This window comes from Rhinichthys klamathensis, unplaced genomic scaffold (genome assembly GCF_029890125.1).
Source record: "Rhinichthys klamathensis goyatoka isolate OS25496 unplaced genomic scaffold, OSU_Roscu_1.1 h1tg000121l_1, whole genome shotgun sequence".
Classification (NCBI taxonomy): domain Eukaryota; kingdom Metazoa; phylum Chordata; class Actinopteri; order Cypriniformes; family Leuciscidae; genus Rhinichthys; species Rhinichthys klamathensis.
In genome coordinates, this window is record NW_026606658.1 from 5,709,792 (window position 1) to 5,726,738 (window position 16,947).

The 16,947-nt window shown below is 37.0% G+C and overlaps 2 protein-coding genes and 1 long non-coding RNA gene across 3 annotated transcripts; all 3 read left to right on the forward strand.

Annotated features, from left to right (window-relative positions):
• The first annotated feature begins 868 nt into the window (after window positions 1-868).
• Window positions 869-16,787, forward strand: LOC130088739 (uncharacterized). The gene is made up of 4 exons (XR_008807492.1): window positions 869-1,261; window positions 12,538-12,645; window positions 16,081-16,554; window positions 16,691-16,787. It is a non-coding gene; the product is annotated as an uncharacterized LOC130088739 (long non-coding RNA).
• On the forward strand, window positions 3,423-5,351 carry hoxb6b (homeobox B6b). Its single transcript, XM_056255696.1, has 2 exons — window positions 3,423-4,487; window positions 4,924-5,351. Exons 1-2 carry the CDS (start codon window positions 4,067-4,069, stop codon window positions 5,175-5,177), a joined length of 675 nt encoding a protein of 224 aa, XP_056111671.1. The 5' UTR covers window positions 3,423-4,066; the 3' UTR covers window positions 5,178-5,351.
• Window positions 6,181-8,574, forward strand: hoxb5b (homeobox B5b). Its single transcript, XM_056255695.1, has 2 exons — window positions 6,181-7,182; window positions 7,601-8,574. The coding sequence occupies exons 1-2, from the start codon at window positions 6,600-6,602 to the stop codon at window positions 7,846-7,848; spliced, it is 831 nt and encodes a 276-aa protein (XP_056111670.1). The 5' UTR covers window positions 6,181-6,599; the 3' UTR covers window positions 7,849-8,574.
• Window positions 16,788-16,947: the final 160 nt, after the last annotated feature.

Genomic DNA, 16,947 nt, shown 5'->3' on the forward strand with positions numbered 1-16,947 from the left:
AGTCTATTAAACAAAAATGTAGCTTTCTATACAAATTCAAATACATGCTTGTTGAGTTAATTCATTTAAACGAATATAGGCCTACTACACGCTAAAATTTGAAATGAATATAATTCTGAATGTATACCTCGTATGCTGCTTTTTGTGCCTTTTTTTGGACAGCACGCGCTGCTGATCTTCAAGAGCATTGCCTTCTCGAGGTATAACCTACAGACCATGCTCGGTCACTTTTGGGTTATACTGTTTTATGGCCCCAATAAATGTCGGAAATAAGTGTTTGTTCGTAGATACAGGAAGCAATTCTTTCCTCCACGCATGTTTAGTGCTGTAAAAAGCTTTCACGTTCCATTTGTCTATTCTTCTCTTAAAGTCACCTGACAAAAGAACGCACACTACTGAGAAACAGGGAATGGTTCTCTTTAATTTTTAGTGTAATTGGTCCATTTTAGTTTTAGCCACAACTGGTCAAAAGAGCCTCTATGTCTAGCTTGAATGGAAATCGTTTTTTCTCTCTACATTTCGTTACATTTTCGTTGTGTTTAGTTATAAAAATGGCAAAACCTTTGTGTAGCTGGTCTATGGAACCATCTATAAAACTGAAATGCTAGTAGCCTAATAGACTTAATTCTTCATCTTCAAAAAATAATGCATATAGCCAATATCTTTGGCTGGTAATGAAGTGAAGTCGTGCTTTTTTCCTCTCTTTTAACGAATAAAGATGGCGGCGACCGAGTTGCTGCTGAAGCAAAGCAATAAACTCACAGCTGTTTATGAAAATTTACAACTTTGTGATAGAACTTTATGTGTGGTTCTGCCAGTGGATTGGCTGACAGGGGTCACGTGAGCAGCTCTCTGTGAACATGAACTTTTTATGATTTCCCAAGTGGCTATAATGCAGCATTCTTTTGGTCAGGGCGCAGTCAGTAGCACCTCTGTCCTTTATGTTTTTTACGTTTTGTTAAAGCAGACGGAAAGACAAATTCTCCTGAGCTGGGCGAATTGTGTGCGTTAATATGGATGGAAAGCTCGACGTCACGCTAGTACGAAGCGTCTTTAGATTTTCACATCAGCTAAGAGTGCAAGGGTCAAAATTCACTGAGGACCTTAGTTTATTCTTCTCTAATTTGTCAAGTTTTAGCTCTGTCGGTCTTACCCGTAGGCTACATCCAAAAGATACGACACGAGATCCTGGTTAACCGACGAATCTGCGAGATTGTTTTGGATCATTCCATTGAAGCGGTGATGGACTGGAAAAGAAAAGGTAGGACTGGACCTATAGGCTTCTGTAGGCTTCTCCACTTATCCCAGCGATGTCATGATGCAAAAACAAATTTCCTTACACAATATCATCTTCTTGAGCATGTCTTTTGTATAACACAAACAGATCAAAGATAGATCATTGAAGTAGATAAGAACTAGTATGAACATGCAGTAGCCTAAGACTTAAGGCGTCGTAAGACGGTTTAAAAAGATCGACACGATGTGTGTCGTAAATAGGCCTATTTGTATCGATGTTTTTAAAATGCTGACTGTTTTATTTGGCTAAAATGTATGCTTAAAAAGAGGTATTATTTACAGAGGTGCAAGATGGCCGCTGCATTCAAATGATTATTATGAGATTTAGCCTACATTAACTTTGAGTTTACAAATCAGCATTACTGAGTCTCTTATTAGCAAGGCAATGCCCCATAATAACAGTAATCTGCAAAGTCCTTTTGTGATTTATTTTTAAATTAAGGGCTGCAAAGTTGGCTGTAAAAGTTGGATGTTTCAGCCATTGTAATTTCTCCTGTTTATAGCTTATTTCACGGAATTTGCTCAAACCCATGACATCTCTCCATCATTCATTCATGTTTCTGAGGATTTTTGTGAGGGAGTATGTCTCAAAGCATCAACAGCTTTCTAATTGATGAATTGTTGTTGTTGTTGGGGGGGAAAAATGCATATAGCCTACTTGGAGCTTTATTTTTGTATGGGCTAGATAATTTTGTCAATCTGAATAACCAAAATAATGTTTGATTTTGAATTACAATCACAATAAAAAAATTGTTCTGGTGTGTCCCTGAAGAAGCACACCTTTTCTCAGTTCTTGCTCTGTGATGTCATCTAGTGACGAGATGTGGTAACTGTGGTGAAATTCAGTGTCTGTTTTTGGGTCTTCTCTGCAAGTGATCTGACTGACTCAAGACTTCTTGTTGCCTATATGTTTAACCAAAGTGTGCCTACAATGAGCTAGTAATCGACAAATGCAGTTTGGGAATGGTTTTTGCATTGTGTCTAATTTGTAATGGTCTTTTCTCTTGCTCAACGATATTTTATATTTCTCTGCTCTTAGAAATTGACCTTGCACTGAAATTGTGTAACGTCCTCGTTCGAATTTCTTTCTTTCTTTCTTTCTTTCGATTAAAAAAAGAAAGTTTTATATCCTGTCAGAGGGTGAGGAAAAACTTAAATCATATCTATAATTTACTTAATCAGACATCTAATTAATCAAATTATAACGACAAAAGAATCACTGCAGTCTTAAGAATATATACGAGAATGTCCCATCCTCCTTCCAAGGGATAAACTCACAACGATAACGTCATGAAGTACTTACAGCAGCCTATCGATATTCAATAATACCTCTAAAGATCAATTTTTATTAATTTACAAATCAGTGATTAAAATAGTGATTAATGGTTAGCTTTTCTGAGAGGTTTCCTTTCGTATTAACGGCTTAAGCCACTTTATTATTTCAATATTACAATTCAAAGAATGTTTAACTTTATTAATTTGTTTTTATTTTTATATTTCAAGGACACTATTACAATTTTTCAAATAAAATGTAAACCGGTCCTGTAATTGTGTAACTCTGACGTTGTCTATTTTAAACAAGACGACAACAAAGAACGACATGGAATGTTAATTTAAAATGGAAGTGTTAGGCGAAGCCTATTTTTTAAACGTGGATTGTTGAGTTTGTATTTTCTTCTATTTACCAGTGATGCATGTTTTTTTATTGATATAGGAAATTTGCTTGGTTGTATGTCCGCTGTGGTTACATAATGTATTGCTGAAGCAGGTTTTCATGTTGAGTTCACTAAATATGTTACACATCTGCATGGAGAAAATGTACACAATATTTCGATATACAACGTGAAAGCCATTCTGTACAGATAGATAGATAGATAGATAGATAGATAGATAGATAGATAGATAGATAGATAGATAGATAGATAGATAGATAGATAGATAGATAGATAGATAGATAGATAGATATTAATTGTTTGGAATGATTCGGAAGGCCTATATTGAAAATGCGCCCAAATTATGTCTTTCTAAAACGAGCATAATCACTCTTCATAAATTAGCGTATTGAAGTCAAGTTGTGTACGTGTCTAATCTATGCTGTGTTGTTTTTTTGTTTTGTTTTTATAGCATGAGGGCGCACTGTATGTGTAAACAGCAATACGGTGTTATTAGGCTAAAGAGGGTAAAGGTCAGTACAAGTTCGTGTTGGAGAGTGAGAGTCCGTCTGTACGTCTATGAAATTCTCTTGTGCACCTAAAAGCCATGATGTGTGCATGATTTTCAAAATTTTGAGCATTGGACATTTTTTAATGAAGACAGTCGAAATGAAAATGACGTGCAGTTGCACATAGCCTATATTTGAGGCGTGCTGAATATTTCGTTAAAAAATAGAAAATGTGTTGGGGAAATTGATTATTAACCACATACTCCTATAAAGTAATTGTTTATTGATATTATCGCATTTTAGATTTATTTTTTTGTTCTTTATTTTTTGCGGTAAACGGGGAAAAACACTTGCATCTGAGTGTTTTGATATGCCCTGGGGATTCCATTCTGTGCAACAAGAGGGCCCCCACCACACGTTATCCTGTTGTCAGAAGTGCTCAGGATTGGTCAGGCACTGATCAGCTGGTCCGTTTCCCCGCGGTCACAGATTGGCACCTCGCCACCCCCCTTCGGCTAAAACCAAATCTCAGATAAAGTAATGGCAAAAACCACTTGGACTATAAAACACAACAAATCATAACACTCGGACAATAACACTGGCCACCCCATGAGTTCCTATTTCGTCAACTCAACTTTTCCCGTGTCCCTACCCGGAGGACAGGAGTCTTTCTTGGGTCAGATACCGTTATATTCCTCTGGATATACAGATCCTTTAAGACATTATCCAAGCGCTACGTTCGGAGCTACCAATGTCCAGGACAAGGTTTACACCTCCTCGTATTACCAGCAAGCTGGGGGCGTTTTTGGACGAAGCGGATCCACCAGTGCTTGTGACTACACAACACCGAACATTTACCGAACCGCTGACCGCTCGTGCGCTATCGGAGGTCTGGAAGATTCGCTGGTCCTAACTCAGGACCAGTGCAAGACGGACTGCTCTGAACAGGCTACAGAGAGATATTTTAACAGTGAAGACAAACCGTGTACCCCGGTTTACCCGTGGATGCAGAGGATGAACTCGTGTAATGGTAAGACACGTTTGCATGTCAGAGAATGCCACACTACTTTCCACTACGACTCTGTCAACATATAAAAGAAGAGATACAGTCTGCAATCTTTAGAGAAAGTTATACCCAGGTAAAATAAATTGCTTACGGATGCAGTAAGCTGGATCCTGAATAGCCTATTGCGCATTTTAGTAACCCTGAAGTATTAGCGCGTAAAGTCTTCCACGTTTTATTAGGCTATCTATTAGAGTAAGATACATTCAACTGAACGAATTTTAATATAATTTTTTAACGTATAGGCTAGATAAAATGCAGATGTCAAATCTGATGTCGCTGCAGTAATAACATTCTTCGTAATAATGATAATTGTGACGATTGTAACAGTGTTCTTTTATTATTGTCCTGTTTGTATGTTTACTGGATGTTGACCTATGTCTTTCTTTCACCTTTTTGACAGGAATGCCTGGAAGCACTGGCCGCAGGGGTCGTCAAACCTACACTCGGTTTCAGACTCTTGAACTGGAAAAGGAGTTCCACTTTAACAGATATTTGACCAGAAGGAGAAGAATTGAGATATCGCACGCTCTCTGTTTGACGGAACGTCAGATAAAGATATGGTTCCAAAACCGTAGAATGAAATGGAAAAAGGAGAATAAAGTGATGAACTCCGCAAAGGGCAGCGAAGAGGAGGATGGTGGAAAGGCGGGGTAAATGTTAAAAGCAGCTTATGACGAAGCCCTGGAAACATTGTACATAACATGTAGCCTGTAGTTTGAACTAATAAGTACTGGTCTGTCCAACAAGAAAAAAAAAACTACCTAATAAGTTTTATGTTGCCCTAATAAGCTTCAAGAGAGACTTTCTTTTTTTTTCATAAAAAATAAACATGCGTCTAAATCACCTCTGTAAAGACGGTAAAATATATGGGAGGTGCTTTTACCACAATTATATTTTGCGGTATTTGGCCTATCTAAAATAATAATACAAATGTTTTCTCGCTGTTTGACCATTCTAATGCCTATAATTTGAAAGAAATCATAATTTCATGTTTAAAACATCGGGATTAATAGGCTACATTGAATATGTGCTAGAAAAAGAAGAAAATTGGACATTTTGATGGTTAATTTATTGGGTCATCACTTTTGTGTATGTGTATGTGAATGCACTAAGAATAACACTTTGTTAGCAATGTCATTTTGTCAATAAAATGATTGTTTAACAATTACTGTGGTTTATCCTTCTTTATTTCTATGGGCATCTTCTCAATGAGCCAGAGACATTTTATTATCAGCTTTATGCGTTGTTATAAAATATTTTATCTGATAGACATCTGCTAGGCCTAAATATATATAGCCTATATTTATTATTATTAGGCTATAGCCTGTATATATTTTAATTCCCAACTCTTTACTGCCTCGTGAAGCTGTGCTGATCTAACGGGCCAGTTTGAAATAGGAATCTGGCCATATATTTTATTCAATTGATTAATTTATTTTTTATTTATCTTGTAGATCTAGGCTATGTCTTAGTTTGACGATCAAAACTAGGTTGACTATGTTAAGAAGCCACCTATGCGGTTTGGTAGCCTATATGGAATCACTGAATAAAGTCGCTGAAACAGACAAGATTGCTTTGAGAGTCTAAAACTAAAAAAAAAGCAAAAGAAAAATGACGTGAAATATTCACACTTTGCCTTAATTTAGCTCACATCTATTTGTAAATACGACTTAGTGTTTGTGTTCCAATAGCAATAGTGTTACAAAATTATGCAGCAAAAAGGCTTTCCGAAATGGGCAGGTGTTTGGTTATGTTACAGTTCTTCCAGTAGGTGACGCCCTCCGCTAACGTGGGATGCGGCGCTCGACGGGGAGGCACCATTGAGTTGAACCTAACGATCATCATTTCGTCATCATTTGTAACCATAGAGCATGAATTACCTCTTGAAGTCATCAGAGAGAATTTACGACTGGTCAACAAAGGCACGTGATGCCCTAACGCTCTCCCATATTTGGCCGCATACATGGCAAAAACGAAGTACAGTGCATTGCTATAATTCATTATTACATCATAAATTGTGCGGCGCTGGATTTTAACGACCAAGATCTACAAATCAAGACATTTTAAAACATCCAAATGAGCTCTTATTTTCTAAACTCGTTCTCAGGGCGCTATCCAAATGGGTCTGACTATCAGTTACTAAATTATGGTACTAACGGCGCTATGAACGCTTCTTACAGGGACTCCACCAGCATGCATTCCGGGTCTTTCGGTTACAACTACAATGGAATAGACCTTAGTGTAAATCGTCCCAACAATGGCCATTTCGGGGAAGTTGGAGATAATTCTCGCTCTTTCCAAAATCCGGGTCAGGAGACCCGGTACAGACAGTCGAGCTGCTCGCTCTCGTCTCCAGATCCCCTGTCTTGTGCCACCAGCGAGACTCTGGAACTGAAGGGTTCATCTCCTCCATCTGATCAGAGCACACCAACCGGCAACAGCAGACTCACCAACAGCAACAATCTCACCAGCAGCAATAGCACACATTTTGCGGACACAGACGAGACCAATGTCTCGTCCGAGACCGAGGAAGGAGCACAGACCACCAGCACCACACGTACGCAGAAGCAAGAATCTGTGGCGACCTCGACTACAACACCCAACGACGGTCAAACTCCACAGATATTCCCATGGATGAGGAAGCTGCACATTAACCATGGTATACACATCTCCTTTTTTATTTAGGCATTATGAAAATGTTAAGCCTTATTTGGTTGATAACAGCTTATTAAAGAAGTTGAATTATACGTGGATTAAATGCATGTTTTTTTGTTGTTTTTTAGAACTAATGTTTGTCTTACAAAAAATAATCCTTTGACGAACCATTGATTTCACCCAAGTATAGGTTAAATAGAGAATAACCACTCTATTGGGAGGTGACTGCATGTAAAATTATTGCATGTGTGCAGCAATAAAGCCATAAAATGCAATGGTAGGCTACTAAACTACACGTCGCCTTGAATATACTCTAATCAGCCAGCAGTCCGACATCCAAAATGTAACGGACATTTAAGTCCATTTCCGTTTGATGGCTTGGTGATGTTTGCTTATTATCTCTTTGCCCTTGCTTATGCCAGATATGACTGGACCTGATGGGAAACGGGCTCGAACAGCTTACACTCGCTACCAGACGCTCGAGCTGGAGAAAGAGTTCCATTTCAATAGATATCTAACACGCAGGAGGAGAATAGAGATTGCTCACGCTCTCTGCCTCTCAGAGAGGCAAATCAAAATCTGGTTCCAAAATCGCAGGATGAAATGGAAGAAGGACAATAAACTGAAAAGCATGAGTCTGGCTACGGCGGGGAGCGCATTTCAAAATTGAGCAAATCACGTCACATTAATTGGAAAATTCGACTACTGTTACAGCGCTGCACCTTTCAGCTTGTTGGTATCACCTGACGACGTGTGATTTCCCCCGTGCAACTCAAAAATTGTCAGCTCTTGAATATTGTTATCACATATACTAAACTAGTTACAATTGCCATAAAATGAGTGTGAATGTCAAGTGTGTCAAGTTTATACATTCGTGGAGGAAAGCATGTTCCATGTGAGCTATTCGTGCAACGTATTCTAGACCTGTTACAAGAATTATGTACAGTACAACTCGCACTACCTAACTATCTTAAGTGATAGTGTAAAAAAAAAAGAGAAACTTTTGTTGTATCCTTGAACTTGTATTGAAACGTCATGTATTATTCACGCAACATGCTATATTCTTGTTATGTGCCGGGCTTTTTGATTTCTCGTATAGATGATACCTGCATCGCGAGACAAATAATCTTTTCGCACTTACATTTGTGTACTTAGGCTGCAGCACAAGATTACTTTGGGCTCGTAAGATGTCCATGAAGAATGTCTTTATACAGTAGTGACCAATATGTTATTTGTAGTGCACAACGTGAGTTATGAACGTTCTGTGTTAAAAGTTGGGAGAAAAATTTTTTTTGTTATTGACATGTTGATGGTATCTCTGCCATTTTTTTGTATTTGTGTCTGAACTGAAAATGAGTTGATCCAAAAAGAAAAATAAAGTTTTCTCTCAGTCATAGATGAAAGTCTCTTTTTGTCTAGGCCTGTTTGGTTAGTGATCCCAATGTTGGACAATTCATTACATGGGACACTAGTTCTTAATTCACCCACCAGTTCATCACCTGATATTGCACTTTAAATATACATTTTCTCTTAAATGTAATCACCATTGTACATGTATAGGCTATCTTAAATTAAGCATGGGTGTCACTGTTAATGTGTTCTGTTGCAAATAAAACAATAGTCGTTCAGTTTGTGCTGCGCTCTGCGAGCAAACTTTAGATATCGGTAAAGATAAAGAATATGGCTTATAAAACGGCAATACTCTAACTCAGCACTTATGTGTCACAGCACAACAGCTCAACCCCTTAACTTATTAACGATATTCTAACCATCTGCATTATTTGGTTGGAAACACAACACACAAATCATCCACCTGACTATTTTCTTCTGAAGTCCAGTCCATAACACCAACATGTAGCTCTAAAAAAGTCACGTGAGGTCCATAAAGTTAGTTTTATGGTTTTAGGGGGGTTGACAATGTGCTACATAATTCACATTCTTGAATGTAACTGACTGTTTAACTGCTTCAGCGGGATTCTAAAGGTTGTGGGCAGCATGCGGAGTCTTCTCAAACTGGACAGTCTATCCCATGCTGACTATGGCTGTCAACAATGATTTTCATAATATTTCTGCTGGATGTGAAACGAAAAGATGTCTTCTCTGTAGTTCTCAAGTAAGTCTCTTTCTTGGCTACAGATGTTCATTCTTTTAATTAATTGTTTTTAAAGGATCACGAATTTTAGCCAATTTACTATTTAGTTTAAAGCTTTATAAATGTCAGATAATGCAGACTTTTTACATATTATTTAATGATAAAATAGCCTACATGTTTAAAACACGGTGGATTTTGACTCGGTCAAAAAAAAAAGTCATTAACCTTATATGTGTGGCTGAATGCATAATAAGTTAACATTTGTATTTGCCAAGCTGTTTATTTTGCGTGGATTATGGAATATATTTTATCCTTATATTTTCAGTAATACTTGAAGAAATAAATCTATAAATTCTTTCACTTTTACATCATTTTAAAAATCTACTTCACAACAGATGTCCAAAAATTTGGAATAGTGACATTTTATCATGGTTAAACAGCTACAGAGAAAGTTCACATGCCTACATTTTTGTTGTTATTCTATTCCATGGTAAATAAAAAAAAAAAAAAAAAAAAAAATAGTTTTACCCTCTTTTGTGTATTGCACATTATTTTTTTGTCTGGACTTTTGAAATGGGTGCAACATTTTGGAGGTGAGGTTTGAAGCGTGTGTGTGTGTGTGTGTGTGTGTGTGTGTTTTAAAGATACTAGGATGGATGTAAGGATGTAACTATTTTCTCGTGATAGAAACGGTTCTTCGATTCATAACTATTAAAGTCCCATTTTACCCCTATAATGTGTTTTGCATATTGATAGGGGTAATCTGGGCGCTGTTCTCATCAATTATTCATTGGGAAGGGATCACTCCGAGGTCAGGAGACAAGAGTGGCACACATGCCTTATACGAGAGAAGCACAAGGTCCATGCCAAACTGACTAGATGGTAATCCTTCGTAGTTTTGGAATACATTTTCACTCAACACTCAGTTCGGTCTAATTCTCTTAAAGGCATTTTTGTACTGAAACGACATTGTTGAGAGGGACAGACTTTGTAGGAGAGTTGTACGAGCAAGTAAATTGAGTAGCCTAGTCGACGAAACGCTAAACAGATTAAATTATTTTGAACGTTCTATTATTATGAATTTTGTTCTGCTTGATTTATAAATAAAAGCAATGTCTCTGAACGTTAATTTTGTTGCTATTTAGATTGATGTAATGTTGCTTCATCACCAGCAGGGCCCGCCTCACACCGAGCTCCTGATCGGTTTTTACTCATTCTGCTTAGCGGGACATTCTGATGCTTTCAATTTTTTTTTCCATGAAAACAAAATTAGGCTATGTTTAGGGATTAAATTTAAAAAAACACGTAACACTCAACAATGGAAAGCTTTTTCAATGTGGCAGCTTAAATTTGTCTTTTGTTGGTTTTTGGTGTGGGGCTCGTCTAAACAATTGTTAAAATAAGCTCATTAAATAAACTATGAGGAAGGGTGTAATCATAAAGCAATGGGACCTAATGAGAAAAACGCTTTCTGGTAGAAATATTAAATGTGGAAATGTCCAAATATCATAGCTAGATGGCCTATAGAATATAATAATAAAACAATAAAATAAAAAAAATACTGTGCGTGGCATGGTGAAGGATCAGAGTTCATGCTGAGGTCACTCATCCAGCTTATGTTCTGTGATGCCACCATTCTCAGCTTTTGTGACAATTGAAAAAACATAAATAAAAATTGAGAGCAGTGACTTATAAAACTCAGATAATTTATATTGTAAGCTATGATGTAGCCTACTAAGCCTATTTTTTTCGAAATAATTGAAATAACTTAATAAATAACCATACTGCTAGGTGTCTAGTCATTTAAAACATATATGTGTAGTTATAAAAGTTAAATTAAATTAAAATAAGAATTCTTGGGGAATATTTAATCAGCGGTCTGTCTGTACTTTGTAGTGCGATAACACGTTCAGGAAAGCACTAATCGAAAGTGTGCAGCAGCAGGATTGCCTAATGAAGTTGATAAACGATATTTCGCTTAAGGTTATCTTGAATTTTTCATCTTTAATCGATCGTTATGCGCCCAAAAGGTTCTGCGATGTCTTCAGTGAAGCTGTTGGAAGGCTAGTCCTGCAGAGACACACGAAATGAAAGTCCGAGAGGAAAAAAAGCCATATGCTTAATACGTAAAATTGTACAAATGGATTTACAATGTGAAATGTAGCCTACTGGAGGCAAAGAAAATGTAGAGACATCGAGAAACCGGATGGGGACCACCGTTTGTGAAAAAGAGTGAGGCACATACATAGTAAGTTTACTTATCTCTTTATGATATCAGGATTTCATCCAAATAAGCAATGAATCAGATTTGCGTGATAGCCTTGCTTTTATTTTTTGCAAGCTGTTATATTAATATAGCCTAAGATAGCATGTTTGATTAGTATTGGATTAGAAATATTGAGGTATAAGGGAAAGTAAATAGCAAGTAGCCTAACTAATAATGCATATGATATAATGGGTGCAAATCTGAAAGTTATCTGTGCTCAAATAACAGTTGTTGTTGTTTTCAACAAATTCACAATAAAGGGGTAACATTTGGCCTGGCAGAAAAGTTTAACAGATGCTGATGATGTCTGTCATCTATATATACCCTGTAGATCCGAATTTGTGTGAATAGAAAGTCGCAAATTCGTGTCTTGGGGAATATGTAGTTGACATAAACACGACGCGATAGTGGAATTGTGGATATCCTGCACCTTTTTTGTCCCCTGCATACCTCTTATTTTTATTTTATTTGTGTGTGTGTGTGTGTGTGTGTGTGGGTGGGTGTGTGTCATTATTAGAGACATGCTTAAAAAAAACCTAAACATGATGCGAAGGTTTTGAAAGTTAGACACCTGATGGCGCTACATCATTTGTCATATGGAGACACATTGCTGGCCTGCGAAAACGTGAGGAATTTTTCAGCATTTATTCATTTAAAAAACAAACTGCAGGATCATTCATGTGATTTTTGGTCACCACTTTGTTTTTAACCCTTTTCGGAATCTAAAACTCTCGTCAGAGCTGGGGGAAATGTAGCCTATTTTTCCATGTTCTCAGGGACAGACAATGGTATTTTTCAGATATCAAGCAAAAAAAGATGAATCCATCAACGCACAGAGGCTCATAACATTTAGGCTATAAAACAATTATAAAGCCTAGCAATTTACATAAGAATAATACAATAATCGAAATTTTAAAATACGTCAGGATATGACAAAACGGTGTTACTCAATGTATCATTATGCTAATTAAACCTGATTTTACTTTCCTTTATTTTTCTAGCAACAAGTGTATTCCAATGAGGCTGCGTGTGACCCTGGACACGTTTTCCATGCTATTCATCAAATGGACAGTCTACAGACAATTGAGAAGGAACATGACAAGAAACAGGTAGCCTAATTTTTACATCAGGAAATACTGCCAGATATCAACTGGATTTATCTTTGCTTTTAGATTACATAATGCATGAATAATGAAGAAGTCAGAGCCTATCCTTAGTGTTGTGTGGTTAGGCTATTTTTGTTATTTCTTGAATAAAATAGACTTCTGTCTCTCGTTGATACAAAGAGTAGCTAATTCACGGTGAAGGGTAAAGAGGTGGATTAAGTAAAAGTGAAAAGATACTGGTTTCACGTCCCTTATTTGCCAGTCACGTGATTCATTAAATTATTAATGAAGAGGCTGCAGAGCAGAAAGGCAACGCAGCCAATTCGTCAAGACTGGCTTTTCGCCGAGCTAACTTGAGTGAGTTTGGGAGAATTTTCTTGGGGCTTTTCCCTAGCAAGAAGCTATCCTCATTGCTGTGAACAGTCGAGGGAGAAATGTAGGATCAACCGCACAGCATAAGCACCACACATTGTGAGTAAGCCTTTAGATCTAAAGCTAATAGATGCTATATGCTACTGTTCCGCAGACTTGAAGAGAAAATGTAAAGGCCAATACTAAGATGCATATTTTTTTTCCACTGTCTTTGGAAAAAATCATAATCCGTTCATTTAAATACAATTGTATGAAAACACTACCCTGTTAAACTATATTACAAATGCAAGTAGCTACCTCGTGTTAGGCTATTTGTTTATAGCGAAAGAATTGTCACGGAATAAATGTTTTTTTTTATGTTACATTTTCTTCTATAAACGCATACGTTTATTCTTAACATTTATGTAGGCATATGTGTGTGAATTATTTTTCCTGGATTTTTGCAGGTTTTTGTACAGCCTTATGCAATATATGATATACAATTGTAACAGAGCACTCTAAAAAAAAATGCAGGGTTGTTTTAATCCAAATTTGGGTCAAATATGGACAGACCCAACTAGGTTAAAAATTGTATTTAAAAATGTAACCCAACGGCTAGGTTCGTCCATTTGACCCAAATTTGGGTTGAAACAACCCAGCATTTTTTAGAATATACGCTCATAAATATTTTGCCTACAAGTTAGTCTATCTTGATGATTCATGTAATGAAGTGGCCGATATAAAGTAGCGTATTGTGTTGTAGGCTGGGTTAAGGACTGGTAATATCAACAAAATGGTTAGGGTTAGATTGTTAAGGCCTAGATTGGTTCGTCTGATGGTGACTATATCAGTTTTGGGCCGTCTATAACGAATCCACTCTTACAATGACATGAGCAAAGCAATGGAACACTAGAGATCAACTTGAGAGATCAAAGGCCCTCGGACCTTTGGGGAATTGATCGCAGAACCATCCCAAGACAGCGGCACTCTCTCATCTTCAACATCACTAATTACAATATCATGCACGAATAATTCGAAACAGATGTTCCCTTTACAAGCATTTACAACCATTTTATGGTAAAGATGTTAGCTGACATTGGAGAATCTAACTTTTTTTTTTGATGATGCACGCATACCAGAGTTATTTGTGTGTTTTCAGAAATATGACTCGTTATCCTACCGCAGAGAAAACGTATTTTCAGTTTTCGTCGTCATAACCAATGATATAGTCCGGCTATGCAGCATCTAGCCTATTTGTATTATGTAATTTAGCTGCTGAAAAACTTGTGCTAAATTCCCAGGCATTTATTTTTAGTTTTATTCAAATTAATTTTAACTGGCTCCTCAATAAATGCCTTCAACGTTTATCTCACTAACCTACACGAGCCACTATCTGTTTATTTTTTTGAAAATAGCACACATCTCTTCATTGGTTTGTGTTCTTGATCGTTTGGTGCACACCACGTCAATACTGCTTCAGAGCAACATCCTGATCTTGCTTAATTTTTGTTTGTTTCGCAGTTCAATTTATATCGATTGCTAACTCTGAGAGACATCCTACTTTGCCTCCATCAGCTTTTACATTCAAGACATTTGTAATCCTCTGAGAAGAGGACAATTTCCTTTCAGGAGCCTGATGTCGCTTTAGACAGAATATGGATAATTAACGTATTTTTGTTTGGTTTGGTTATGATGTTTTCTTTTCTAAAATGTGTCTGATTAGTGTTGGCTCATTATGCACATAATGCATAATTTACTTTTGCTCACCCATAGATTTGATACACTCGATCCTTTGGCTTTTATCTCTTAGGCTATAGGTAAGCATTTATTGCATTTCTATCGTCATCATGGAGAGGAACATTTGTATACACATTAAGACATGACTCATATTCAGTGACACTTACAGCAGGACTTCGGGTACCTGAAAACATTATTGTTTTCAACAAGGATTTAATATAGGCTATATGTAATAGCAAATATTTCTGTGATTTGTGACTCTCTGCGAAATCAAGCTGCTGAAGAATAAGCTCCCAGTTTGTGAATGGCGGAGGATCTGTCTGGGTGATTAATAGCCCTAGTATTTTGGCAAAGGTTCAAGACGAGTTCACTGGGCTTTGTGCGTTGTTTTAGACCACTGCACACAAACCCTTCCCATTGTTTTTTCCCAACTAGTCTCTTTTTTCGTTATTTAGTTATGTTTTTATCATCCCAGTCACGATTAAGAATACATATATTTTGTCATTTCAAAGAGCCACCATCTTCTTATTTTACTTCAGCTATTATTTTCCATAATGCCACCAGAACCGTTTGATTTAAGTGATTTTCAATTGAGATCTCGTTGTAGTCTACTTACATTCGAGATAATTAATTCAAGAGCATTATTATTTTGATGCTCATGATTAACGATTTTCCAAACGTTGTTTTTATGGTTGAATTGCCTTGTTCTCATAGAAAAAGACAGACGATGTTACGCAGCAATACAAAGATCAGATGTCTCTAGCTAATGGGTCTAATAAAACGAGAATATGACGTGCACATGTTCTTTTATTTTTAAGTTTTTCATAAAACAATTAATTGTTCCGCTATGCTATCTTTTCTCAAATCTGTAGAATTATTTCGACACCCTGAATTTACCTCGGTATACATGAAAAAAATAAAATAAAAGGAAAATAATTTCTCAAATATTTTAAACGCATTATTTTTTTAAGTAGGCTACATACAGCCTGTTTCATATTTTTAATGCAATTGTTCGTAGGCTATATGTATTTAGCCCATTTCTTTGGCACAGTGTCAGCTAAACATTTTTTTAAAATACATTACTATATTATATTTAATTTATTCTGAGTTTGATTTGTTCACAAGGCGCATTTTTAACTAATAAGCAGTTAGCCTATATGAAGAAAAAAAAGACTATTGTTATGTGTTTTTGTCAGCAGCACAGTGAGATATTCTGGTTTCAGGCAGTGCATGCTCTGCGGAATAAACACTATTCTATATTTTTTTTGCCCTTTTTTGTCTTTTTGTCCTTTTAGTTGCGATGATGGATTCATGTTCCCTGACTCACACCGTGTTGCTCTGACCCTGCAGGTCATCTTCCAGCGGGCCTCCGGAATCATACTGTCACATGACACGAGAGGACAGAGTTTTTCTAAACCCCCAGAAAGGACCATAACTGATGAAAGCCGTCCAGAAAATGCAGATAACGAACAACAATAACGCCTGTCTCACAACGTCGCGGAATTATTTGCAACAATCTCGTTGTGCATTTGAACGTAATGACAAAATCCATCACAACACCATACACTTTGGGTAAGAGACCGCTAAAGACGAACTTGCACAGTGAGATGGAATACAGAACAAGATAAAGAGGACGTATAAACGAGAGAGAAAAAAAAATGTAGTTACACCATCCTCAATCAAGACAGAAACACGCCAGTGTTCCTTGCTGCAAACTACCGGAGATAACTTTAGGAATCAACAAGTTCTAACTGTATTACCAACCCATATTTTATTGGATGACAGAATTCAAGCACACGACAAAGAGGAGCGCGGCATTTGGTGGTGAGTAGCCTATCCCGCAGTCATTTCACAGACAATGTGGGAAATCTGTGTTCGCTGTTGTTAATTCAAATAATGCGAGTTTTATCCAAATAATTGGTTCAAATCCAATTAATATGAATTATATCCTCTTTAACAGCCCAGGAGTGACAAGAAAACCCCGCTGGGAGTCATTGCCTCAAAAAGAGCACATACTGCTGCTATAGCCTACAAGTGACCAGCTGTAGAGCATGAGAAGTTCCTGTGCTGGCGAAGACGTGTGAAAATGCCCAGTTTACTCAAACCTCTAACGAGAGGAAAATACAAGTCTGGTTTCAAAACCGGAGGATTCTAGGTTGAAAAGAATGTCTCTCGTTGCTATAGCTGGACCATCTCTGATCAACAGCCCATCTCCAT